General features: G+C 37.0%; 1 protein-coding gene across 1 annotated transcript in view; it reads right to left on the bottom strand.

The window, feature by feature from the left end:
- LOC118821785 (guanine nucleotide-binding protein G(o) subunit alpha-like) overlaps positions 1–21,434 on the bottom strand; it is a 41,964-nt gene extending 20,530 nt beyond the window's left edge. The window contains exons 1-5 of the mRNA XM_036590512.1: positions 21,386–21,434; positions 7,106–7,164; positions 6,469–6,613; positions 4,126–4,217; positions 1,455–1,547 (exon numbers count right to left, since the gene is read on the bottom strand). Of these exons, the coding sequence (XP_036446405.1) occupies positions 1,455–1,547; positions 4,126–4,217; positions 6,469–6,613; positions 7,106–7,164; positions 21,386–21,434 (438 nt within the window). The remainder of the gene's footprint in view (positions 1–1,454; positions 1,548–4,125; positions 4,218–6,468; positions 6,614–7,105; positions 7,165–21,385) is intronic.
- Positions 21,435–25,155: the final 3,721 nt, after the last annotated feature.

Here is a 25,155-nt window from a genome sequence, read left to right as displayed (position 1 = left end):
CATAATGATTTTTAAAGGTATTTGAACCAGGCTTTCTAACCGAAATACATAAAAATCTATTAATCGATAAATATGATTAGAGAAAAGACAATGGGTCAAATGTGGCAAACAACAGAAAAGCCCAGCAAATACCAGCACAAATATTCTTTCATGACACCTATAGATAGTTTTTAATGAATCTTACATAAAGAAATTTCTCACCTAATATGATAAAGGTGTAAATTCTTCCACTTTTAAAGACAGTAATAAAAAAAGCTTATAATGAGAAAAGTAAGAAGATTCAGGGTGAACCCAGTTGCTGTTAAAATTCTGATGATGACACTGCTATGGGAATATGAGAAGGATGTTCCACCTTAACCTGTTTAACTACATCAAATGTCCTAGTTACATTTCACATCTCACATTAGTTTGTGCCCAGCTCTGCCCCACCCCTACGCCGCACATTTTAGCGTTTTTCGTCTGTTAATTAGCTGGACCAGCAGGAAAAACAGTTACTGATCTCTTAACTTTTCAACCTTGTTTACAAAACCTGGTACTTGCCACAAACTCCATTTACTGAAGGTAGGGAAGCAAAGATATGGGAATTGGGGAACAATGCTGATATTCAATATTCTTCCATTATTCCATGTACATATCTTTTGATGCTAATTCACACATTTTGAAAATGTAGAAATTGGGGCTGGAGCATTACAGGAAAGCATAGTGTTTATTTCTAAAGGGTTATAAATGCAACAAAATGTAAAACTTACTTATTTTTAATAAACATAACGTGTGCAGTAGGGGCCATTAAGAGCTCGCAAAAATTTTTTGTCATTGTAGAAACCAAACAAATACCTATTAAGTACTGAGGACTAGTGCAATGCAAATATAGACCTGTAGTGGATAACAGCAAAGCCCTATATCCTAGAGACCAGGGTTCAAATTCTGGCTCTGGCAGAAGCATAAACATTAGACTTAAATTTAAGTGTTTTCTATGTAGCACAGCAGGGAAGAGTTAGTTTGGCAGTGTATTTTAAAACCATTGGTCAGATACTGCATCTCCAATGTCCCGTCCTTTGGAAAGATGACCATTAACTGAAGTTGTACGTCTCATAAAACAGAACCCTTTTGCTGCATTTACAGCTGTGTACAAGACTACAGTTCATGCACTGCACAGTCCTGAAGCTCCACTATTGACATCATGCACTTCTAACATAGGGATCATTTTTAGGCTGTGTTAAGTAGCTAAATTATCACAACTTGGCCAAATATGAGCTCTGAATCATTCCCGTGGTGACAAGATGAAGGTGAAAACAAAGTGTGAGGTTGTTTAAGAATCCTGTGTTAATGAAAAGTTCTGCAAACACAGTGAGTCAGTGCATGACTGGTCTATTATTCTCCAACAGAGTTCCCAACTGCTCTGTTGACAGCTGGCTCAGTTTGAGGTAAAAAAGCTGTTGAACACTGTATCTCACCTTGTTCTTCCTGTTGGCCAGATTGATCCGTAACACGCCCATACCATGTAGAACAAACTTCACGGAAGTCAGGAGATTGTCCAGTACAGCAGGCTGCGCATTGAGATTAGACATAAGTAGAAATATACACAATGTAGTTAGTTCCATCTGGAACACTTAAAAATGTGTCCACTTGGTGTGATACAACTGCAGTAATAACAAGTAAAATAAATAGTCAGACCATCTAATACAAAACTGCAACAACTGTTTACAGGCAATGCAGGTTTATTTATATAGCAACTTTCATATACCGGTCATTCACACTGCTTGACAAAGAGAAAATAACAGGATAGTTCAATTTAAAACTTAAAGTACTCTATTTATGCATATGCCTGAATCAATATCACCAAAATTACATTTCCCTGCAGTTCACACATTGCTGCACATGTATTTGACAAATGTGTCTTATTTTGGCACTGAGCATTAACGGTTCATTTATAGTTGGATCCTCTGTTGCTATATTAAGTACGGTTCTAATGGCTGTAAATGGTGTGCTAATTTTAATAAACATGGCTCCCACTCCAAGCAAACCTGCGGAATCCAGGACTAAAATTGCTTAAAGTAGAACTACAGAAATCATTCCCGATATCACACATTTTCTTGCATGAAATCTAACTGTATTCAATTCACACTGCGTATCATCTTGTAATCCCCATATTGGAGAAAAACACCATCAATGCTTGCTTATTAACTATTTTATAATCAGTGCACAGCATGTAGTAAACATTCTCATTACACAAACTTTAAAGTTTAATTAACAACTTCTTTACAAACTGAAGTTCCTACAAAAGCCTGAGTAGACTGATAACCAATGAGCGCATTTACATGCGAGATTGCGACAAAACTCTTTTGAAGCGGCGCTACATGATGTATGTTCATATTTCCAAGTTGTACGATGTTTAAAAAAAAAGCCACGGCATGAATTTTGAGTTTTACATTACGTTTACGTCATGTCTTCATCTGTGAGTTTATTGGCTGGTTGCAAAGCAGAAATCTGATTACTGTCTGACTCACATAGACTACTCAAATGCATGTAAAGGTGTTGCTTGGATTACTGACAAAATCTGATTTTCTGCAGTTATCAGATTATTAAGTGCATGTAAACGAACTCAATGTGATGAACAGGTATTACTTAGCATTACTGAGCTCTTTTGAGGGTTGATCAAACAATGATTTCCAAAGATTTCCAATGTGTCTTTCCAAGATTTATTTTAAAGGTATTCTAAAAGTAGTCTGAATATGTTACTTTTGTATGTATTGTAATGGAATATGTTATGCATATAGTCTTACAATCATGCTACACTTTAAAATATTCAGGTATTTTACTTTTCATATATTAAACATTTATAATATATAACAAAATGTTTGGATGTCTTGGGTGAAAGGCAATTAATTTGATTACCCCTCCCCCACTTGAGCTAAAATCTAAAAATCTAAATGCTTTGTTTAAAGTAACTGTAAAATGCTCAATATGTATGTATATAACTACACATATTCATTGAAGTACGCATTAGTGTAGTACTTCATATAAAACATTCAAACCTGCTGTGCTACTCATGGAAGAACCTTTTAGCACTGTGCTGCTTGGCAATCACAGTTTTGTTAACACAAGGCAGAACTCACCTTTGATCAGAGAACAATGATGTAAGGATTTCCGACTCTACATTATATGTAGGCCTGTCAAAATCATAACATTTTAGCTGATGATCAACTGCCATGTTAATAATTGTGATTTACAATTTAACTGTCGTCTGTTCTTTGTATGTGACTATTAAAGCAAGTCTAAAGTGGCCCAATTGGCTGACCAGCTATCTTCCTTTTTAGCTGTAGATACTTAATAGTTTGCAACTGACAACAGACACAGAGCTCAAATAAACAAACACTATGATTGTGAAAGGTAACAAGATAATTGCGGTCAGCTTGCATAACTGCGATCAGCTCAAATAACTGCAATCAAGCAATTTAGTAAAAACAGGGACAGGCCTAACTATAATTCTACAAGGACCTGTGTGATCTGAAGAGATACAATATAACAGAGTGCTTTCTGTGTTTCGCTGTGTGCTCAGACAATCTGCTTCATTAATGCCTGAGTCATTCATTGACTGCAATGTCTCTTGAGTGTTATTCATGTCCCTTTTAGGCAGCACTACATCATACATATAGACACTAAAGCCCGGTCCCATTTCTGAGGTGCGCTCACTCCTTTCCTCCCCACATACTGCAATTGGAAGGCTCCATGAACAGAAAGATGAGTCATTACAAAGAAAGACTGACTGCGTAGCATGCAACTTCCACATTCTGTAAAGAACTGTAGCATACAACAGTTGTAGCTGGGGTCCATACCACAGAAGACTCTACCGCGGGAGCGATTCTATTCAACTCCAAACAGAGACACTAAAGATACTGAAGAACTGTAGAAGTGAAGAGAAAAAGAATTCAAAGTGAGATTCATTCAAAGATTTGGCACTCTCTTGATTAAGCTAGCTCCAAGGAGAAACATAGTTGGTGGGTGGTCTACTGAAAGTAGTTTCAGTCAGGGAGCCAATCAGATACGCAATGCATCGTTCACATGGAAAACAGCAAGTGAGTACCCCCAATAACAGTGAGAGAATCCAATAAAAGGTTTTTGTACCTTGAAGCTTGTGAGCTCCTCTTTGGTGAAGCCACGGCTATAGATGATCTTCATCTGCTTCACTATAGTGCTTTTGCCACTCTCTGGAGTGCCTAGGCATGTTTAACAGAAAACAGCATTGGATTTGTGTTTACCAAAATTAAGGCAAGCAAACTCACTGGTAGCCATGATCCAGCGATCAGGTCTAGTAATCTGTACTAGCAGAAGGTGTGCATCTGCATGCACATACAGCAAATCCACAGACCTCTATCCAGGGGAATTACACAGATTTTTTTTTTTTATTTCTTCAATACAATTTAAGGGATTCAGAGTGGTTTAATGTGAAATGCACCATTCTAGAAAAACTTACCAAGTCATAATTATTTACAGTGGGTGATAGGAACCACATGTTTAAAGTATAATTAATGTAATGTCTCTAAAGTCTACATCACAGAAAGTTATCACAAAAATGGTTACAAGTGAGAATGTTTTATGATAGTTTTGCGATACACATTTTTTAAGCGTATGCAGGGTGGAGAGGCACGTGTAGGGCAAAACAATACCCACAGAAAATGTATTTTTTCAGATTTACCATTATGAACATTACATATAACACTCAGAAGACAAGTGTATGTTCACTGGTTGTTTAGGACAGTAAGTAAAATGGCCATATTCAAGTTGCAGACCCCCATGGTTCCCATCATCACCACAGAAAAAAATCTGAGTAAGTTTCTCTACAATTAAACATTCCATATTAAACCACTCTGAATGACTGTTTACAAAGACAGGATTACACACAAACTATGAACAATCAATGGAATTCTCTTTTTAGGGTGTAACAATTTCAACACGTTCAAAAAACTGGGAAAAATAAAAATTTGAAACAATACATTGAAATTTAAATCTATAATCGCCAGTATGTCTCTTGATGGATTGGCAGTTTAATCTCTTATGTACTGTTCTGTCCAAACCAATGTCAGTGATCAAAACTAAGCATCTGGTGCACCCTATCTATTTTAGGAATGCAACAATACAACATATTGTCCCTGTCCAAAAGTATCGCCATTTTTGTATTTTTCATTTTTGACACAATTTGAGAAAATCAGTTGTCCTTCATTGATTGTGAATATTTCATGAAGAATGGACCAATATAAATGCTCCAAAATTGCCTGGAATAAAACCTCTTTACATGAACTAACACTAAAAGTAAAGAATGCTTTTGCCCTCTCCTTTGAACAGCAACGATGTATTACATTACTGTAACTATTGTCATTCTGAAGTCTCAAACATTGTACTTGCCTTAACAAACTGAAAATTCTTCCATTTTCAACATTATATATATAAATAATGGATTGAATAATGATACTAATTATCTTATCAAACTAATAATTAATTTTGTGAGACATTTTATCATATTATACTGTTTATAGCTCAAGTGCTCTTTTATCGTTTTATATCATCACCAATTTGCACAGAACATGGTAATTTGCAGTCTGTGATTTTCTCAACCTAACCAATCTGGGTCATATATAATTACAGCTCTGCACAATCAGCTCTGGACCTTTTTCCTTATAAAATATTTAAAAATCTCTTTACACTTGAATAGAAATCCACATAAAATCTGAAAAAGTGTTTCTGTTACACCTCTACTGTCCACATAGATGTGCTCAGAATGCTTTAAAAAGCAAGCTGAAGATTTCCAAAAAAATTCTCTCTCCAGATGGGATGGCTGCTTTTAGATAAATGCCAAGTTCAAGTTCACATATTTACAATCTCAAGTTTAAAGGAATGGTTTCTCAAAAAATCTAATGTACACAATTATCCCTTTACCTCAAATGTAGCCAGTTATCAATACGTGTTTGGTGTCTGTGGTTTGCTTTTTTAGTTTCACACTGGAGCCATGAGGCTAATGTAGTTATCAGGGAAAAAAGACTGTGTAAACTGGGATTTTTCAGCAAAGGCAGGGGTTACTAATCTTGTCTGAAAACGTACCTCCAGGTTTTTAATGCAACAAAGCAGTAGTTCACCTCATACAGCAAATCAACTTTTGAAGACTGAGATCAACTTAGTAGGTTAAATAAGTGGAATCAGGTGCGCTTCAGCATCAGTGGAAATGCAGCCCAATGTCCTTGTGTGCCCATTACCCAGCACAACATTTTGCTGAATGCATGTCTGACTATGGGCTACAGCCTAGTGCAATAACGCTAATGAAACAAATATGAAAACATGACAAATCTCTGAGTGAAAAACAGACAGTTGTTGTTTTTCTCATTCCCGGGTCGTACTGAGATTCTTATCAGCTGTGTTTCTCAATCCATCATCTGGACAATCAGCTTGATATCTGAAAGCGTAAAAAAGCCTCACCCAGCAGAAGCATTTTGACCACGTTCCCCTCGTGTCTGCCTTGTTCTCCCAGTTCTCTGTCTATTCTGGAACTCCACTCACAGGCCTTCTTCTCCTCCTCGGAAACTCTGGAGGGGAGACACAGCCGCAGTGTCCTACCGCAGGCCTCCACAGAGGAGACAACACAAGTTTAGTCTTCAGACCGGCTAAGCTGTGAACAGCTACGCTACGCTTTGTGTACGACAAGAATCGTTACCTGCAGCGACGTTAGTGCGAAACACCGAAACATTTTGTTGTAGTCTACTGTAAAATAGCCCTGAAGATGATAACAACGACTTTAGCTACAGGAAAACGTAGCTCGTACATGCAGAGGTGATGTTTGCTAGCTAATAGCTAAGTTACTTGCTTGCTAGCGTACAGCTACCCGAGGTTTGAGCTCAGAATAGATCGGCGCTCTCGACGCTCGACACACACACTACTACCACTCGCTGCAGAACCAGAAGTCCAAAGGGGTGGAGCCGGACCTGATCCAACTCCGCCCGTGTCTACTTTTCATTGGTCTAAAATCATCGTATTTCTATAGGTCTTTAAACTAGTATGTGCGCTTACGTTTTCCGGCTACGTTTTATTTCATTGGTCTACCCTGTCGTGTTTTTACCTGTGGGAAACCCGCAGGTGATGCTGATGTCTTTGTGTTTTTCTCGATGTCGCTCCGTCCTGAACGCCACAACACAGCCTTTATAATCGCTCATGGTTCACGACGTTCACTCATTTGTCAAAACTCAAGAAGCTTTTTTCACATTCCGGTACAAAGTCCGTTCTGTAGGCCTACATCTCATGATAAGCCACTTTATTAGCTCATTCTACCTTGTTTCCCTATGGGAGGCAAATCCAGCCAAAAAAGAAATTAAAATTAAAACCATAAAATGAAAATGCAAACCTCTTTTTGCCATTTCTTTTTCCAAACATCTGCGCAAATATCCTGCCAAAATTGAAAATGAAATGAAATGTCTACATTTGCAATTTCATTTTTCACATGAGCACGAGCCATTTGTGACAAAAATAAAAATAAATGCAAAACAGCTATTTTTCATTTCATTTTAGTCATAATTCTGTTTTTTCACTGTCAAATCTAAAACGAAAAAGCTAAGAGAGAAAAGAAAATCCAAGCTTCACTTTGGCTTTGGCTTTTCTCCATGAAACGCAGAATACGTGTCAAAACTAAAATCAAAATGCAGTGTTTATGTTCTTATTTCTTTTTCACAGCAATCGGCTGCATATCTGACAAAATGAAAATGAAACTGGATAATGGATAAATCAGCAGCAAAGTGACAGTTTGTGATTCAGTTTTCGGCGCGGACGCGCTTTAAATGTCAGAATGAAAAGGCAAATACAAACGAACATCAGCGCCACCTGCTGGACATTTACTTTACATTTTCCACTTTTCGATTTCGTTTTCAAATTGACCAACATGCAAATATATGTTAATTAGCACTAGGCGGGGCTACGGGGTACATTTTAGGACATCCTCAGACCTCCGAGTCAGAACGGCATCATTCCTCAAGCTAAACGACTTTGAGTCTCGAGAAAAACCATCGTCATGACTCAGATCTGGTGAAACTGAACGTCAGCACAAACGGCCTCAGAAAAAAGTTATCAGACCAAACGCAGGCCTGGTCGAGCACATACTGGTTCGTATAACTTAGAAAACTATTATGTATCTCGATATAAATGCCAGTATGATATTTCCATTTTTTTTCTGACGGTGTTTGTGCTGACGTTCAGTTTCACCAGATCTGAGTCATCACGATGGTTTTTCTCGAGACTCGAAGTCGTTTCCCAGTAAACAAAGAACGTCTGTGGACGTCCAAAATGTGTTTAAAAATAGTCGGTCAGTCGGGGACATGTTATGAACGTCAATAGACGTCCAAAATCCGTTTCAAAAAGTCAGTCCATTGCTGACCTGTTAATAACGTCCATAGACGTCCAAAATTAGTTTTAAAGATGTCGGTCCATTGGTGACCTATTAATAACGTCCATTGACGTCCAAAATCCGTTTCAAAAAGTCAGTCCATTGCTGACCTGTTAATAACGTCCATAGACGTCCAAAATTAGTTTTAAAAAGTCAGTCCATTGGTGACCTATTAATAACGTCCATTGACGTCCAAAATCCGTTTCAAAAAGTCAGTCCATTGCTGACCTGTTAATAACGTCCATAGACGTCCAAAATTAGTTTTAAAAAGTCAGTCCATTGGTGACCTATTAATAACGTCCATTGACGTCCAAAATCCGTTTCAAAAAGTCAGTCCATTGGTGACCTGTTAATAACGTCAATAGACATCCAAAATCCATTTCAAAAAGTCAGTCCGTTGGTGACCCGTTAATAACGTCAATGGATGTTTCACTATAACCCAAAAATAATGATAACGATCATGATAATAACAATACCAGTACCACTGCTTCTAGCCTACTGCTACTACTACTACTACTACTAATAATAATAATAGTAATAGTAAGAAGAAGAAAAAACAACAAAAAGAAAGCTGTATTCCAGTCCAGAGATATTATGTTATGTTTCTTTTCTCAAAGATACCAAATGTTAAATATAGATTGGCTTACTGTTATGTTAGATGTTGATTGCTGAAGCTTGATAATATTTCACTTGTCTTTATGGTGTAAAGAACATGCCATATGACGTCACATGGAGTGTGGTTGTCATTATTTAACATGGTGCCATCAGCTTTTCTATATTTTCTGGACTTTTTTCAAATTTTAATGCAAGTGCTAAATGGTGTTTGTAATTGCATATCTCATAGCAGTGTGCATTATTTAAGACACAATTCGAATTTGAATGCAAACCTATTTGCGTTTTAATTTATTGTATTGTATAATAGCTGGAAACTTTTAATATAGAAAAGCAGCGTTTTTGACCATTCATTTTCATTATCTTAATATGGTCTGACTCTGACATAAAAAACGCCCATTTTATTGTATTTCGTCATCATGGCCCTTCAGCTCTGCCAAAATGAAAATGTCTTTGCAATCCTGTTTGCAACTGCTCAGCAATTGAAAATTAAAGGCATGGTTTCCAAAACTAATTTTCCAATACTGATTTGTTTTGGTCAAGTCACATGTCAACAAAGCTAGGTTTCACAAAATAATTTGTAAATTGTGAAGAATTTCACTCACATCTCCAAGGTAGTATGGTATGGTTATGAGAATTAATCTGATTTTTCATTTCTTTTCTTGAAAATACCAAATGTCAAATATGCTGTAGATGGTTTTGGCTGACTGTTATGTTAGATGTTGATTGTTCATGAAATAACTTGCTGAATCTTGATAATATTTTACACGTCTCTATGATGTTACATGCCATATGACATCACTTGGAGTGTGATGGTCAGTATACCACATGGTGCCATCAGCTTGTCTTTGTAATATTTTTCTGGACTTCTTTCTAATTTAAAAGCAAATTCTAAATGTGTATTTACAACTTCATATCCCATAGGTGTGTGCATTATTTAATACACAATTCAAATGCAAAACTATTTGCGTTTTAATTTCTGTGTATAATGGCTGGAATCTTTTATTATAGAAAAGCGGTTTTGACTATTCATTTTCATTGTCTTAATGGTCTGATTCTGACAAAATCGCTTATTTGCGATAGCATTTATCATCATGGTGCCAAAATGAAAATAGTCAGTCTTCTCAATCAAACGCATTGGGCAACGCCCCTTTAGGATGCTCTCATTTCAGAAAGTCAATTTCAGCGAGCCACCCAGGGCATACGCGATATTGTCGACTTTGATCTGGGTGAGTAAACGATTTAAACCAGCTGTTTTTAAGTAGACCCCTCTGCCATATAGAAGTCAGTAAGATTACAGAAAATCTTTTAATATTACTATTATCGTTTGTTAATGAATAGAGAGTATATGTTAGCCAGCTAGCTAGTTAGTATTTTATACAACTGCAGAAGCTATCTTGTCTGTCCCAGCTCCATAGCAGAATTATATAATAAAAATAAAATAATCTTCCTTTGCAGTAAAATAAAGCGCTGCTATTCGTTGATATTGCTGCTAAATCATCTTAAACGCTTGAGTTAATGCAGCCTATAACTGCTCATTCACCGACCTACCCTGAAGGTTTTGGCGCGCAGAGCGCTGGTCACCACAGCAACCAGACAAGAATTTCGCCTAGCTAGTAGCTAACAAAACATCAACGAGAGAGATTTGAGACGAACACCGATAATTCGGAGTTGAGTGGACTTGTTTGCGTTAATAAGCGCTCAGCTGGTTTCCTGATAAGTGTAATCTGCAACCAAAACTGACAGAAACTTAAGCCGTGAAGCCAAAAGTTCGAATTTTCCCGTTCCACCTTAAATAGCGTCAAAATGTAACTGCTGTACCATTTAAGGTGGAACGGGAAGATTCGAACAAGAAGCCGGTGAATGAGAAGCGACTTGAGCCTCGAAAAAAGTCGAATATTCTACTTTTAAGGAAACGTTTCCTGGCGGATGTGCGAGAAAAGCGTCTACAGCTAAGCTAACGCTAAAGATTAAAGCAGAGCAGAGCGAAGTAAGTGCGTTTTCATTTATATTTTTGCCTTTGCCAGTTTATTAGCACGTACTGTGACAAATTAATAGCCATGATGGTAAAATGGACCTAAAATGTTAACGCTATGGATCCCAAGGTGGTGTTAAGAAGAGAACAAAATGTCTTAACATGTGGGTTGCCGTCCACTGTGCTAAGGTTAGCTAGTGCTAGAACAGTCTTGTTGGCTAAGTGAAACATGGCGTTCGGTGGTGCACATCGTTAACGCTAGCTAGCTAAGTTAGATTTAAAGATTTGTCTGCCTTGGGTAAATATAGTTAGCTAACAGTTAGCAAATTAAAATGTTACTAACAAAGGTATTGTTAATAAAGAGCCATTTTATTTTCCTCAGTTCAGTGCCATTGATGGTCCTGATAAAAGCTATCTTAGCTAAGCTAGGTTAGCTAGCTAAACTAGCTAGGTTAATTTTCTTGGTCCAACACAACACACATTTCCTGACGTTAGCTAGCTGTTTTTGTGATTGCCCAACGTATGAGTCTTTGCTAACTAACTTATTTAGAAATACCACATAATCATTCTAACAAAACACTTTTCGAAATGAGCTGTATATTGTGTATTTAGTACTTTTATAGCTGTATATTGTGTATTTAGCATTTTATGTAACGTCTACATCGGTGCGTGGTATCTTGGATTTTTGCGCGGGCTTATTTGTAAAAAAAAAAAAAATAGCCATTAGCTTGCTATATTGAGCTACATTTGCTGTATTCAACTAAGCTTGTAGTCCCATGCATGAATAGTTTGAGGCTAATTTTAAAACTTCCAGAAGCATATTTTTTCTTCAAAACGAAGTACTATAGCTGACTACTGATTGTTTAATAATATTTTAAAGTAATTGTGAATATAGCTGCATGTTGGTAGGCAGGGGAAAATGTGGCAATCATCCGAATACTTCTTTTATTAGCTTTGGTTGCACAAGGTAAATGCATTAGGGAGTTTTTATTAGACAATGAAATGTACCAGCAGAGGTACTGAATTAACTGTAATAGCTGACTATCTTCTTTTGTAGGTGTTTCAGAAGCTGACTAGATTTGTTTGTGTGTCACATCATCCAGGCTGTGGTCAAATAATACAAACAAGTTTAAAAAATAAGTTTTATTGCAAACACAAGATAACTTAATGTGGTATAATAATTTATGCACTGTTTTCCTGGTTATCAGTTGCCATACTCATTTATGACTAAGAATCCATTTAAAGGACTGGTTCAGCAGAAATGTAAATGATTTTCCACTTACCCCTGATGTAGTCTATCAAACAAAACATGTTCAATGTCCAAATTTTGCTTCTTTAGTTTAGCAATGGAGCTGTGAAGCTAACATTTCTTAAAAACACAAACTGAATACTTAGCTAAATAATTTCTGCAAATGCTTTCCGAAGACTTCTTTCAACTCTCTCAAACCACATCTGTGTCTTCATTAAGGTGGCGCAGACTTGTCAATATGGTTTAGGGCACAGTATGAAAACTGAATAAAATGCTGCAGGTGATCTCTCTGTCTCAGGAGTAGGATTGCTGATCTAGAATAGTTTTTATGGAAATGACAGTCATAAATACTGATCCAAGAAGCCTTGTCATTGCCTGAAATGACTGTCTGTAGCAGTGAAGCTTTGTTAATTTTATAGCTTAAAGTAAGTCATTTTGTGTCCTACACTACGCTGACAAGTCTGCTGCCTTTAATGGAGACCTAGATGTGGTTTGAGAGGGGTGAGAAGTTTTAGGGATGTATTAATGGAAAAACATTTGGGTTAATATTGTCTTCTAGTGTTTGTGAGCAATGTTACTCATAATGGCAGTGCTAAACTAAAGAAGCAAAATTTTAACATGTCTTGGCTAATTGGTTACATCTGAAGTAAGGGGAAAATTGTATAAATTGGATTTCTTTAAGTTTTTACTGTTACCTACTATGTGTTCCCACTCTGTGTTTTAATTTATTTTCTATTATCTTAATTTAATTATTGTCTAACTCATTTTACAGAACCACAAATGGCATCCAATGCCCAGTATCTAAAAAGATGGAGAAGCCGAATGGCTAAAGTGAACGCTTTAGCAAGTTCTGACCATGGACCACATATACAGAATGAAGTTAATGAGGATATTACAGTGAACACTGCTGCCAGTGTGAATGTAGATTTTCCAGATGTAACGTTGAATTCTGGTTCTAGCATGCATCAAAGTATTACAGACTATGGATATTCTGAAAGTGTGGAATCCTCTGACACAGATACAGAACTTTTAAATGAAGACACAGATTACGATGGACCTGACCTTGGCTCAGACCTTGCAAAATGGGCCACAAAGAATAGGGCCACTCAAAGCAGCATTAATGAACTTTTAGGAATCCTTAAGGATCATGGACACAGTCTATCCAAAGATGCACGCACTCTGCTTTCATCCCCCACAGCTGTTGAGGTCAAAATGAAATGTAGTGGACAATATATTTATTATGGTCTAGAATCCAGCATTTGTCGATGCTTAACACAATCAGGTAGCACCATTGATTTAATAGTGAATGTTGATGGGCTTCCAATTTTCAAGTCAAACAGCACACAATTTTGGCCTATTTCAGTGAAATTCCACAACATAGAGCCATTTGTTGTTGCACTGTTCTGTGGACAGTCAAAGCCCCATCCACTAGTGGACTACCTTGATGACTTCCTAGAAGAGCTGGGAAAACTTCAGAATGAAGGTTTTGTCTTTCAGGGAAACACCTACAAAGTGCACATCAAAGCGTTTACATGTGATGCACCTGCTAGAGCTTTTCTAAAATGTACCAGAATGCATAATGCTTATTTTAGCTGTGAAAGGTGTACAGCTCCTGGCCAGTGGGAGGGCAGGGTTGTTTTTAATCAAAAGCAAACTTTTAAGCACAGAACGGATGAAGAGTTCAGTCAGTTTGCATACCACGAAAACCACCAGTTACAAAAAAGCCCACTTATTACAGCTGGAATATCATGTGTCAGTAGTTTTGTGTTGGACTACATGCATTTGGTGTGTTTAGGTGTTGTGAAACGTGTGCTTGTGTTTTTATTCAGAGGACCCAATACCTGTCATTTGTCGGTTAGACAGAGAACTGAAATTTCGGCCAGACTTGTGAGCTTGACTGGTGCTATGCCCACTGAATTTGCCAGACAGCCTCGTTCATTACAGGAAGTTGATCGATGGAAAGCCACTGAATTAAGGCAATTTATGCTTTACACTGGACCCATTGTCTTAAGAAATACCGTGTCCAAGGAAGTATACACGCATTTCCTCTCTTTAACTGTTTCACTGTCCATCCTGCTCGAGTCTGATGCTGACAGACGGAATGCCTACCTTGGATATGCAAAAGAACTCTTGAGTTACTTTGTTGAGAATAGCACTGAGATTTATGGCAAAACTTTTGCAGTGTACAATGTACATAATCTTATTCATTTACCAGAAGATGTTTCTTATTTTAACTGCTCTTTGAATGACATCTCATGCTTTCCATTTGAAAACTATCTCCACACTGTCAAAAAGCTAGTGAAGAATGGCCATAACCCTATTGCTCAAGTAACAAAGAGAATGCATGAAATTGAAAAATTTAACAGAGGTGCTGAGAAGAAATCAAAAATGAAGTCATATTACATATCATCTAAGAAGAAGGACTGCTGCTTTTTGCTCAGTGATGACAGATATGCATTCATTAAAGAACTGAGACCAGAAGGACAGTTGATTTGTGAAGTTATATCACAGGACAGTTGTGAAAACCTCTTCACCGAGCCATGTGCGTTAAAGCTATTGAACATTGTTTTTGTGAGGAGACCAGTGGAACGAGCAAAGAGGCTGTTACTCCAGCACAAGGATATCTACAAAAAAGCAGTTTGTCTCCAGTGTGGTGAGGGCTATGCCATTTTCCCTCTCCTGCATGGCACAGAGTAGCAAAAAGGGTACTAATAAATACTTTTACTAAATTTATAACAGGATTATTTTCAGTTGGAGCCTAATTATTGTGCAGTCATATTTTTAGGAAACTTGTCTGTACATATTTTAAGTGCATGTGTGTGTTTTGATGGAGATATAAGCATGAACGTTTTTTTCCTTTTAAGATAATGGCTTTTGCAAGAGCTGTGTGGATAGAAAATGGTGTGCAAATGGAAGGTGTTCTCCCTAATCGATGGATTGACTGTGAAAAGGAGGAAGTAAGGTGGCCTAGAAGGGGGCAGCTGTCTGCGTTTAACCGAAAGTTAGAGCCTGAAAGAGACTGGTTCACCTTTCAACTTGTCAAACGGAAGATGACATCAGGTAACTATTGGCAAAATTATTAATGTGTGTGTATGCATTACAAAGTTATGTGAAGTCAATTATTTTTCTATTGTAATTTGTAGATGTAGAGCAGGAATGTCATGATTATGACTACACTACTGGCCAGTCAGACAGTGAAACTGAGGAGCCTCTAGGAAAGAGAAAAAAAAAAGCAAAGATTTTTGAGGATTTTGTTCAAGGTATTGCCTACTTACATTCGCTAATTGTACAGTTTTTCCAAGCTATGCAGAAGTTTTATCAAGGATGTATTTCTGTATTTTAGAACCCATTTTCTCAGATGAAGACGAAACTCATCCAGTTGTTACTAAGACATGTAAGTGTGTGTGAGTGCATATGTATGTGTGTGTGTGAACTGTTGTCATACTTAGTGTTCGTGATGGGAATCAGGGGTTGCAATGTCTACAACACAAATATAAGTCTGTGCTGGTTTCTGACCCCAACAAGATGTATTTGCCTAAACACATGGCAGCTTCTCTAGGTCTGACAAAAAAAAAAGTTTGGGGGGGGGGTGGAATTTTACACTTCAATGTAAATACTTCTCACACCATTTGTCTTATAAGTGTGTGTCCTACTTACTTGTGCATACATCTTCAACGGTCAGGTACTGATGGAATTTACAAATATTGCAAGTCATTCATGTATTAGTACCTGTTGAGCAGATGCAAAGCCTTGGCTTGCCAGGCCCTAAGACTGCCGTGTTGTCTGATGTGCCTGACTGTGAGACGGTGCTGCAGGTGGTGCGAGAGGAAATAGAAGCGGTCAGCTAAAAGGCTAACGAGACACACCATTCGTTTTTTTATATTTCTCTCTTATGTCTGTTGCCTTAAAAAAACAAACTGGACTAATGTGGCCTCATACCGCAAATTATTTTCATTTGAAATATAACATACATTTCTGACTTAGCCATTCAGCTAAACAGTATAACGTGGGCTTGTTTTCCACAGTTTGTATGTTGCTTTATTTGCACCTATTCGTGGCATTCCAGTATAAAGGTTATGACAAAACTCATAGCTCAGGAAGAATCTCAGGATGACTGTGTTCCATATTTTAATAATATTGTGTGGCACTGTGGCTTTAATGTGATCTTTTTGTAGGCCCTAACCTAAGCACACATCTTCCTGTCCCACCTGAGAAAGTCACAGCAAGTTACAGCAAGGTCAGAGCATTAACTGCAGCACCTAATGCAACTAGTGAGTGTTGAGTTGATTTAGTGACACTGGTGTTACGTACTGTAATGTGAGATTAATGGTAAAACTATCTATTATTCCAGAAAGGACTCTAGATCCATGTGTTAAGGATTATCTGCACCAAGACCGAAGTGTACCTGCCCCTTTAAGTTCAGGTATATGTACAGTAATAGCATGTGACAAAGGAGAATGATGTACTGTTACACTGAATTGGTGGTGATGAGGTGGGTGTGTGTGTGTGTGTGTGTGTGTGTGTGTGTGTGTGTGTGTGTGTGTGTGTGTGTGTATTTGTTTTAAACTTTCATGTTTCCTAAAGAGAAGGCATCTATTCATGACCAGGAAGATTCTGAGCAGGTGTGCTCATCAGTCCCAAAGCATATATGTGCCTCCAGTCGGTCTTCAGTTCATGGTACGAGTTATTTATTTAGTTGATTTACGTGTTTTCTTTTCACACTAATTGTCCCATTGGAATTACAATGTTCTATCTGACATTTTTGTCAAAATTGAGTAACTCATGTACTCTAATTCTGTGACACTTTCTTAAAATTATGTGAGGTGGTTTTGTATGTAAGTTGTTGGCGGTTTTGGACTCTTTATCCAGGAAAAAAAAGTTCTATATCCAAAATCAAACTCTAACTTGGTTCTATAAGGTTCTATCTGCATGCCAGTCAGCACTGTCAATACACACAAGAGGACCAGTCAGATTCTGCTTCTTTGTCATGTCGCTGCACTGGTCAGTGACTGTGGGAAATGTTTATAAAACTTTAAAACATGTTGCTGAAACACTGCCTGTCTTCTTGTAGTTTTACTGTCTTACATTGTATAAATATTACACCTTAATGTTAATAAAATAGTAAACATTTGCATTGATGGAGTTGTAACTACAACATAAACAATTTCATTTGTTCATCCATCTTTTCTTTTTCCTTTTTTCCCAAAATAAGATATTTTGGTGCATTAGAGTCAACATTTCTGATACAGAACAAAAAACCCATACTATGTTAAAACTGATCTGCTGCACTCACTTGTTGGGAGGGTTTATTACAGTAGCTGTTTGCTGTCTGACTTAAAGGAAACTTAATGTTTCCTACCGAAAACTGACCTCTGCACTGGACACAATATTTAGCACTGAAATTTATTCTTATCTGCAATGCTCTTTTGAATAAGAAAAAGATGATTTGTTCTAAAGCAAGAAATAAATGTCATAATAAATAAATAATACAAATAAATCTCATGTCATCCATCCATCCATCCATCATCTAAACCGCTTATCCTTCTGGGTCGCGGTATCTCATGTCATAGAAAGCATTAAATTTAACTTTCTGAAATTTTATGTTTTAAAACAAATGAGTAAACTGTTTGTGTTAATCATAGCACCTTATAATTCCAAGCAGAAATTGAGTTGTTAGGATTAGGATTACAATTTTGACATATGGATCAAATTTAGAGTGTCTGTGGTTTTCATGTATGAAAGAGATGTGTTCCTCATATCAGTTTTGCTATTTGGAATGCAAAATCTTTGAAGCTCAATAACAAATCTGCTCAGAACACGGATGGAACCTTATAATTTCAAAGGGTTATTATAGCATTTGGTATACAAACCCTTAACCTTGATTCTACCTATGCTGTAGGAAGTGTGTCACATGAGGCTTCAGAATCCCCTCAACCTGGGCCCTTTCCAATGTCTACAGCAAGTATGTTGGTTACTCTTGATAACTGAATACATACACCCATCAGCCACTTCACTAAGTACTTGTTTCCACACTCGTCAATTTAATCTGCTGTACTTATCATATAGGTGCACTTTGTAGTTCTACAGTTACAGACTGTAGTCCATCTGTTTCTCTGATACTTTGTTAGCCCCCTTTGCCCTGTTGTTCAGTGGTCAGGACCCTCACAGAGCAGGTACTATTTGGGTGGTGGATCATTCACAGCATTACAGTGATACTGACTTGGTAGTTCTGTGTTTGCGCTGGTGCAAGTGGATCAGGAGTTTTTAAACACATCAGTGTCGCTGCTGGACTGAGAATACTCCACCAACCAACAGTAGCTAATGTAATTGTTTTACTTTTGCAAAAGGAAACATATATTTTACTATGCATGTTTTTCTCCCACCCACATTTAGCCCAAAGTTTTTCATGGTATTCCCCATACATTATAATTTATGAGATGATGTCTGGCCTTGCTTATGTGTCCATTTTGCTTTAAAGGATTCCAAAAGTGTGTCCTTGGAAAACTGGTGGAAATACTAGAGGAGGTGAGGCGTGTGGGCAGGAGATTTGAACCTGAGGACTCTGATTTCCATATACACAGAATGGACACAGAAGAGGAATTTGATGTCCTGGAGAGAGAGCTTAAAACTCCAGAGTCACGCCAGCTTATGGTAAGATTAACAGTTAAGTTTAGTTTAGTAAATGAGTATTTTGGTTGTGATTGTGTAAGTATCAAGGTGAAGTGTTCTTTTTGTGCAAACTACAACAGCTAGACACATTTAGAGCTTTTCATCTTTTAAACATAACCATGCTAGTTTGTCTTAAGTATTTCCTGTTCTTACCCTCAGATTGCTCAGTTATCAAAAGTTGGAGGTAAAAACACAAAAGACTGCACCAATCGAATCTTGGATAGGTAATTTTATTCTTAATTTTTCATATGCTACTGTTGTGATCATAATCTTTTCATGATTTACTATACTCACTAATGTATAGATGATTTTTAGATGTTGATGCTCTGTAGATCTGATTAACATTTGATGTCGTCTTAGACTCTTCACAAATGGCCTGATGACAAAATTTAATATGAAGGGAAGAGGGATTGGCTCAAAAAGGGCATTTGAAAGCACCAAACTCTACTCGGTTGTGCAAGGTATTTGCTTACTTTTCAAATTTTTTTAACCCCTTCAGATCCCGTGTGCATTACAATGGACATTATGTGTTTGCTTCTTGTCATGTCAATCAGAAAGGATGTTTAACAGCCCATCAGCAGCAGACCCTCCCATTGCAAATAAATGTAGAACTTTGAAACTATGAATGGGCATTATTAGTCGAATTTGTAAGGCATTTAAAAAAAAAGTCAAATAATAATACTGGAGCTTGATGTTTATCTGAGCTTTTCTGTGACACTTCCTATGTTATACAGCTGCATTGTGTACTATCTACTACCCAGTTCCTTTTTGGACAGATAAACTCTTACCAAAATAAAATAGATAGGCTTTTCAGTTCTCTGCGGTCTAGATTAGTCTTTTTGTCATGAGGGCGCTCACACTAGACAACAAGGCAAAGAGAGATTAACACACAAGTTTCAGCTACAAATAAGAACTGAATCTCAAAGATCGCATGACACAAATAAAGCTAAATTTACTGGACCGGAGCTGTTGGTGCTTGATCTGCATCATCAGTTGCTTCTGATCGAGGTCCTAAAAGCCATCAAAAGCCTTCTGGGATTGTGATCACTGATTAATAAGTAGATGACCTTCCAGACATCTGTCTGTTTTTGTCAAAAGATTTTAATACATTGTGTGCATTAATTGAAAGTGTTGTCTGTATTTTATATTAGCTGCAGTTCTGAAGTGGAACGACAAAGCCACAGCTCATGAAATGGATGCTGCCGTGGCCGATCACCTCAAGCATGCCCCTGGTAGATCTGGGGGAGGTGGTTACAAAAAGAAGGAGTGAAACTGAAAATGTCACATACCAGGAACTTTTCACTTATGTATGTTTGTTATTTGACTTCTCAAAACCAAAATTAACGTGATTGTCGTATTAAATAATTACCTTTATTTTCTTCATGTTAGAACATTGAAAATCATATATACTGAGGAAGTTCATTGTTTCAAGTTGTTTCAAAAATGAAATTTGTTGTGAATTGAGGCATGGTACATGATCTTTTGTTGGCATTGCCATACATAGTACTGACCAAGATCATGGTTCAGTTTAATGTTCCACAAATTAAATGAACAAATATTTTCAATAAACTTGCCATTTAACAATTTGTTTTATCTTATGTTTATGTTGGGATCAAACTGTTAACTACATGAAGAGTCTTTGCATGGTGAAATGGTTCTTCAGATAGATGGAGAATATATGTTTTTGTATAGAAAAGTTGATTCTATATAGCACGAAAAAGGTTCTTCTATTGTTAGTGTATTAAGCATGAAATGATTCCATATAGAACTGATGGTTTAGATAGAACCGTTCTGTTTCTTTTTTTGAGAGTGTACTAATGGACTTTAGTTAAATTTTGAACAACTTTTCAGTGCCTTTTAACCCAAAACTGTCTGTTAGGTGACTATTTCAATTTATTTAAACATTTTCCAATGCCTTAAAATACCTTAAAATGATGTCTTTAATGGGACTAGTGGCAAATAATTTTGGATTACTTTTCAATGCCTTTTAACCCAGACACTATGTCTGCTAGGTGACTCTGGTAGTATATTTTAATTTATTTAATTTATTTCTACTTTTTTCCAAGGCTTTAAAACACCTAAAAATGACGTTTTTACTGTGACTTTTTGGGTCGTTTTTTCAACAGCTAAGCTTGGTCGTCTTTTCAACTTTCATTTTCAACCTTAACAAAACGTAAATTAAACAGCAGGTATGTACGTGATTTCAACGTTAACTCAATGGCCTTAAAATGACGTCTTTAATGGGACTATTTTGGTCGTTTTTTCAACAGCTAGGTTTAGACGTCTTTTCAACTTTCATTTTGAACCTTAATAAAGCGTAGTTTAAACGGCAGTCAGATACGTGATTTCAGCGTTGTTTCAACGGCCAAATGTTTACTGGGTTAGCTTTTTTATCAGCTCCACTCTAGTTCAGACCAATTAAAACACGACGTGGGAGGAGTTGGATCAGATCCAGCCGCACCCACTGGACTTTCGGTTCCGCAGCGAGGACCATCTCGCGCTCGAGCCATTCTGCGTGCGTTTCAGTGGCACGTGACTACAGCCGAGTTGTAGTTTTTATATCTATATACATACACAACAAAATCATTCAGGGTGGTTTGAAGTGAAATAGAGAAACTTAATGGAACTGATAGGAACCAGTCACAACGTCTACAATTGCGAATACACCCATTTTATTTACTATTACAATGACCAGTAAAACCTACACGTGTCTTCTGAGTTTCTTATTATTAAAAATCTCCTGTGTTCCCTGTGAACATATGCAAAATGAATTATGAATACTAAAAATAAGTAGCAAAAACTTTAAAGTTGGCACTAAAAATGTTCATTATTAATATGTAGTAGATTGATAAAGTGATAATATTAATAAGGTCACATAGTTTGTATGAATATTACTATATTAACAATTACTAATTAATGTAATTACAAACATTTAAAATAGCACTGATAAATACGGTATACAACAATATTTTCTGTTGTGAGATCAGTGAGGATATCAATGAAACAAAAAAAAGATCATAAATTAAAATATTTTTTTATAAACAAGCTTACCATATAATGTTAAAGGAAGAATGACAAAGGCACAAACACAGCTGTTGATGTTATTGACAATCATATACTTTAACAATTTCTCTTGCATATTTTATTTACAAGGACATACATGAAATACATTGGGACAATACAAGAAGCAGGCCTTTCTGAAGGCAGAAGCTCCTGGCAACTCCTCTCTGACAGAGGAAGACCAAAGTCTGGACAGACCTTCTGTGAGTAACAGGGCTGACAATAGTAGCTCTCCTCATCCACACGCTTATGTGCATCAGGATATAAAAGGCAAAAACAGATCTTAGATTAGCGGTACTGACATGTTCTGATCAGAATCTGACTTGTGGTGCACAGTACTGAGGAATGGAAAGAAAAACTTGCTGTTGTTGGACCTCTGGACCTCTGTTGGGGCAAATTGTAAGTTAAAAAAAGAAAACAACACCTCTGATCAGATAAATATCAAATAAATGCTGTAATTAAAATAAAGCAGCTGATAAGGTTGGCTGGTAGTAGTCTTAACACATGCTCTTTGCAGAAGCAGTAGAAACACTGTTTTAGTTAAAGGGGAATTACACCGATTTTTGAAAATATTCTCCATAAATCAGTGGTTGTAAACAAGTCATTCAGAGTGGTTTGATGTGAAATGGTTCATTATAGAGAAACATACTGACTCAGATTTCTTCACAGTGGTGGTGATAGGAACCAGGGGTCACAAAGCCTACAACTCAAATGTAGCCATTTAATTTACTTTCTAAAATGACCAGTAAACTTACATGTCTTCTGAATTTTCATACGCAATGCTGATAATGGTCAAATGGTAGCGTTTTCTTTGAGTGGTATTTTGTCTTATACATTTTAGTCCAAACCTTAAAGCTCTTAAATTTTGAAACAATGTCTCTGGCATCATGAAACATTTGTAACCTGTATTCATGCAATATGTTTCTTTTTGAGGGAGCTTTCAGATACATTAAACACTTGGGATGTCTCGTTCCTATCACCACCACTGTGAACTATTCTGACTTGGTATGTTTCTCTAAAACAGTGCATTTCACATCAAACCACTCTGACTGACATTGTTTACATCTTAACCATTTCTTAACCATTTAGTTTAGCAAAGTTGGTGGAGTTCCCCTTTAACCCATCTCCTGAAAGTGGGTGAGTCAGTGCACATGCACAGGTTCATGATCATTTGTTGTTTAAGCTATAACCTGTGATCCTTATATCCCACATAAAAGCAAAGACACTCATGAGTATGAGGAAATTTATCCATCACTTTTTTTATCAGTTATATCATCTATAGACACTGTCATAAAAAGGAACCTTGGGTGAATTGATAGCTCATTTGTTTTAAGAGGCATGGTGACCTCCAGTGGCCAATCCTGGGATTGCAGTCTTTACCAACTGAGGTTGATCAGCGTCACTTTCAGCAGAGTGTGGCCTGACCTCTCGGATCACTTGAATGACTTTTTTACATAATCTACCACAGTGACACATTCAAAAAGACTCAGTCAGTATCAGTGACAAGGTTGCATTTCTTTCTCTCATATTATTATTCACCATCATAGACAATGCCTTTTTTTAGCATTCCAGATCGTTTTGTCTTAATGTGTTCTTGTGAGTAACTATTCTGTCCAGTCTGTTTAAAATCTTACAGGCCATGCACTGTAAAAAGTATGACTGGGATTATTTAATATATAGTAAATAACTAATAGTAACCGTTACATAATAAAATAGACTATGTGCTGTTTGAAATCAAACTGAGCCGAATTCAACAAATTTGAATGATCTATTAATTGCATTTTACACCGTTTTGGTTAAATAAAATTAGCTGTGGTACATTGAGTGGAATTTATTTATATTTTATCAGGAACGACAAAGATGCAGAATATATATAATTTTTACTCATTGGGAGGCCTTTGGTTTTAATCACCCCACACTTCCGCCCAACACATTTTGCTGGACACCAGTCCAGTCACACGTTATGTTAGGTTAGGGCCATAGATATACATACCTATGCGACGTTGGGTCCAGGCAGGCACGTTAACGGCGCCGCCATTTTGGGACGGTCAACATCGCTGCTGGACTGCATTCAGTACCATTACAGAGCAGCAGATTAAGAAAGATACTCTCCAAAATTATACGATTTCAAGAAAATTGCACTCAGAAAACAGGATAGGATTATATAACAGAGGGAACGCAGTGATTCACGCTCATGTTTGTGTGATGCGTATTGTTTGTGTCATGTTTATGTGTAGATATGGCTGTGTGGTTGGTGAGGCATAAAGAACCTGTTGATGTGATTGTTTTTCCTCTGGTTTTATATTAAGCTTATTTTATATAGTCTATTCAGGGGATATTAACTTGATGTAATAGTTATTTATTTACAATGATGGTTAATGCTTTGTAGTTTATAGCAATCCTTAATCTGTTTAGATATTCATAATAGATTAATGTTGGCATCTTCTTACATGAACCTTAAGTTATTTGCCAGCTTGTTCGAATTTTCCCGTTCCACTTTAAATGGTGCATCAGCCAGCTTCTTGTTCGAATGTTACCGTTCCACCTTAAATGTTGCAGCTTCAGGCACCAGAAAGTGACTGCTGCATCATTTAAGGTGGAACGGGAACATTCGAACAAGAAGCTGGCGAATTGGAAGCCAACTTTTGCTTCGTCGTTCTTTTGGGGGTTTATTTTATTTTTTTGTGTATTTACATCGGAAGTGATTCACACATTGATGGATTTGCTGATTGTTAGATTGAGTTACAACTCGCACTAAACTCGGTTTTTAACATCAGGTGCAGACAATCATTTCCTGCTGGTCCGGACGGCTAATTAGCACGATCAGTTATTAAAGAAAGAAAAGCTACCGAGAGCAGTCCGTACAACATAGATTAATCTGTGTCTGAGGATTATAACAAAACAAATTTGGTGAAAGTTGGTTGAGTAATAAGGAAGTTGTGGCCGATTTAATCCTGAGACTCATCACCTCTCAATACAAGTGAATTTGTTCACAAGTGGATCTTGAACACTCCAACATGGCAGACACGCAGACGTATCGCCTCAGATAGAGAACAACGGACAATGCAGCATCTAGGTATGTATATCTATGGTTAGGGCCCTAAAGCAGAGGGGAGAAGTTTATTTATTTATTTATTTATTTTTGGAAGACGACAAAATTGCATGTTATAG

Source organism: Colossoma macropomum, unplaced genomic scaffold (assembly GCF_904425465.1).
Source record: "Colossoma macropomum unplaced genomic scaffold, Colossoma_macropomum, whole genome shotgun sequence".
Taxonomy (NCBI): domain Eukaryota; kingdom Metazoa; phylum Chordata; class Actinopteri; order Characiformes; family Serrasalmidae; genus Colossoma; species Colossoma macropomum.
Note: the sequence above shows the minus strand (reverse complement) of the source record. Positions and strands in the feature narration are given on the sequence as shown.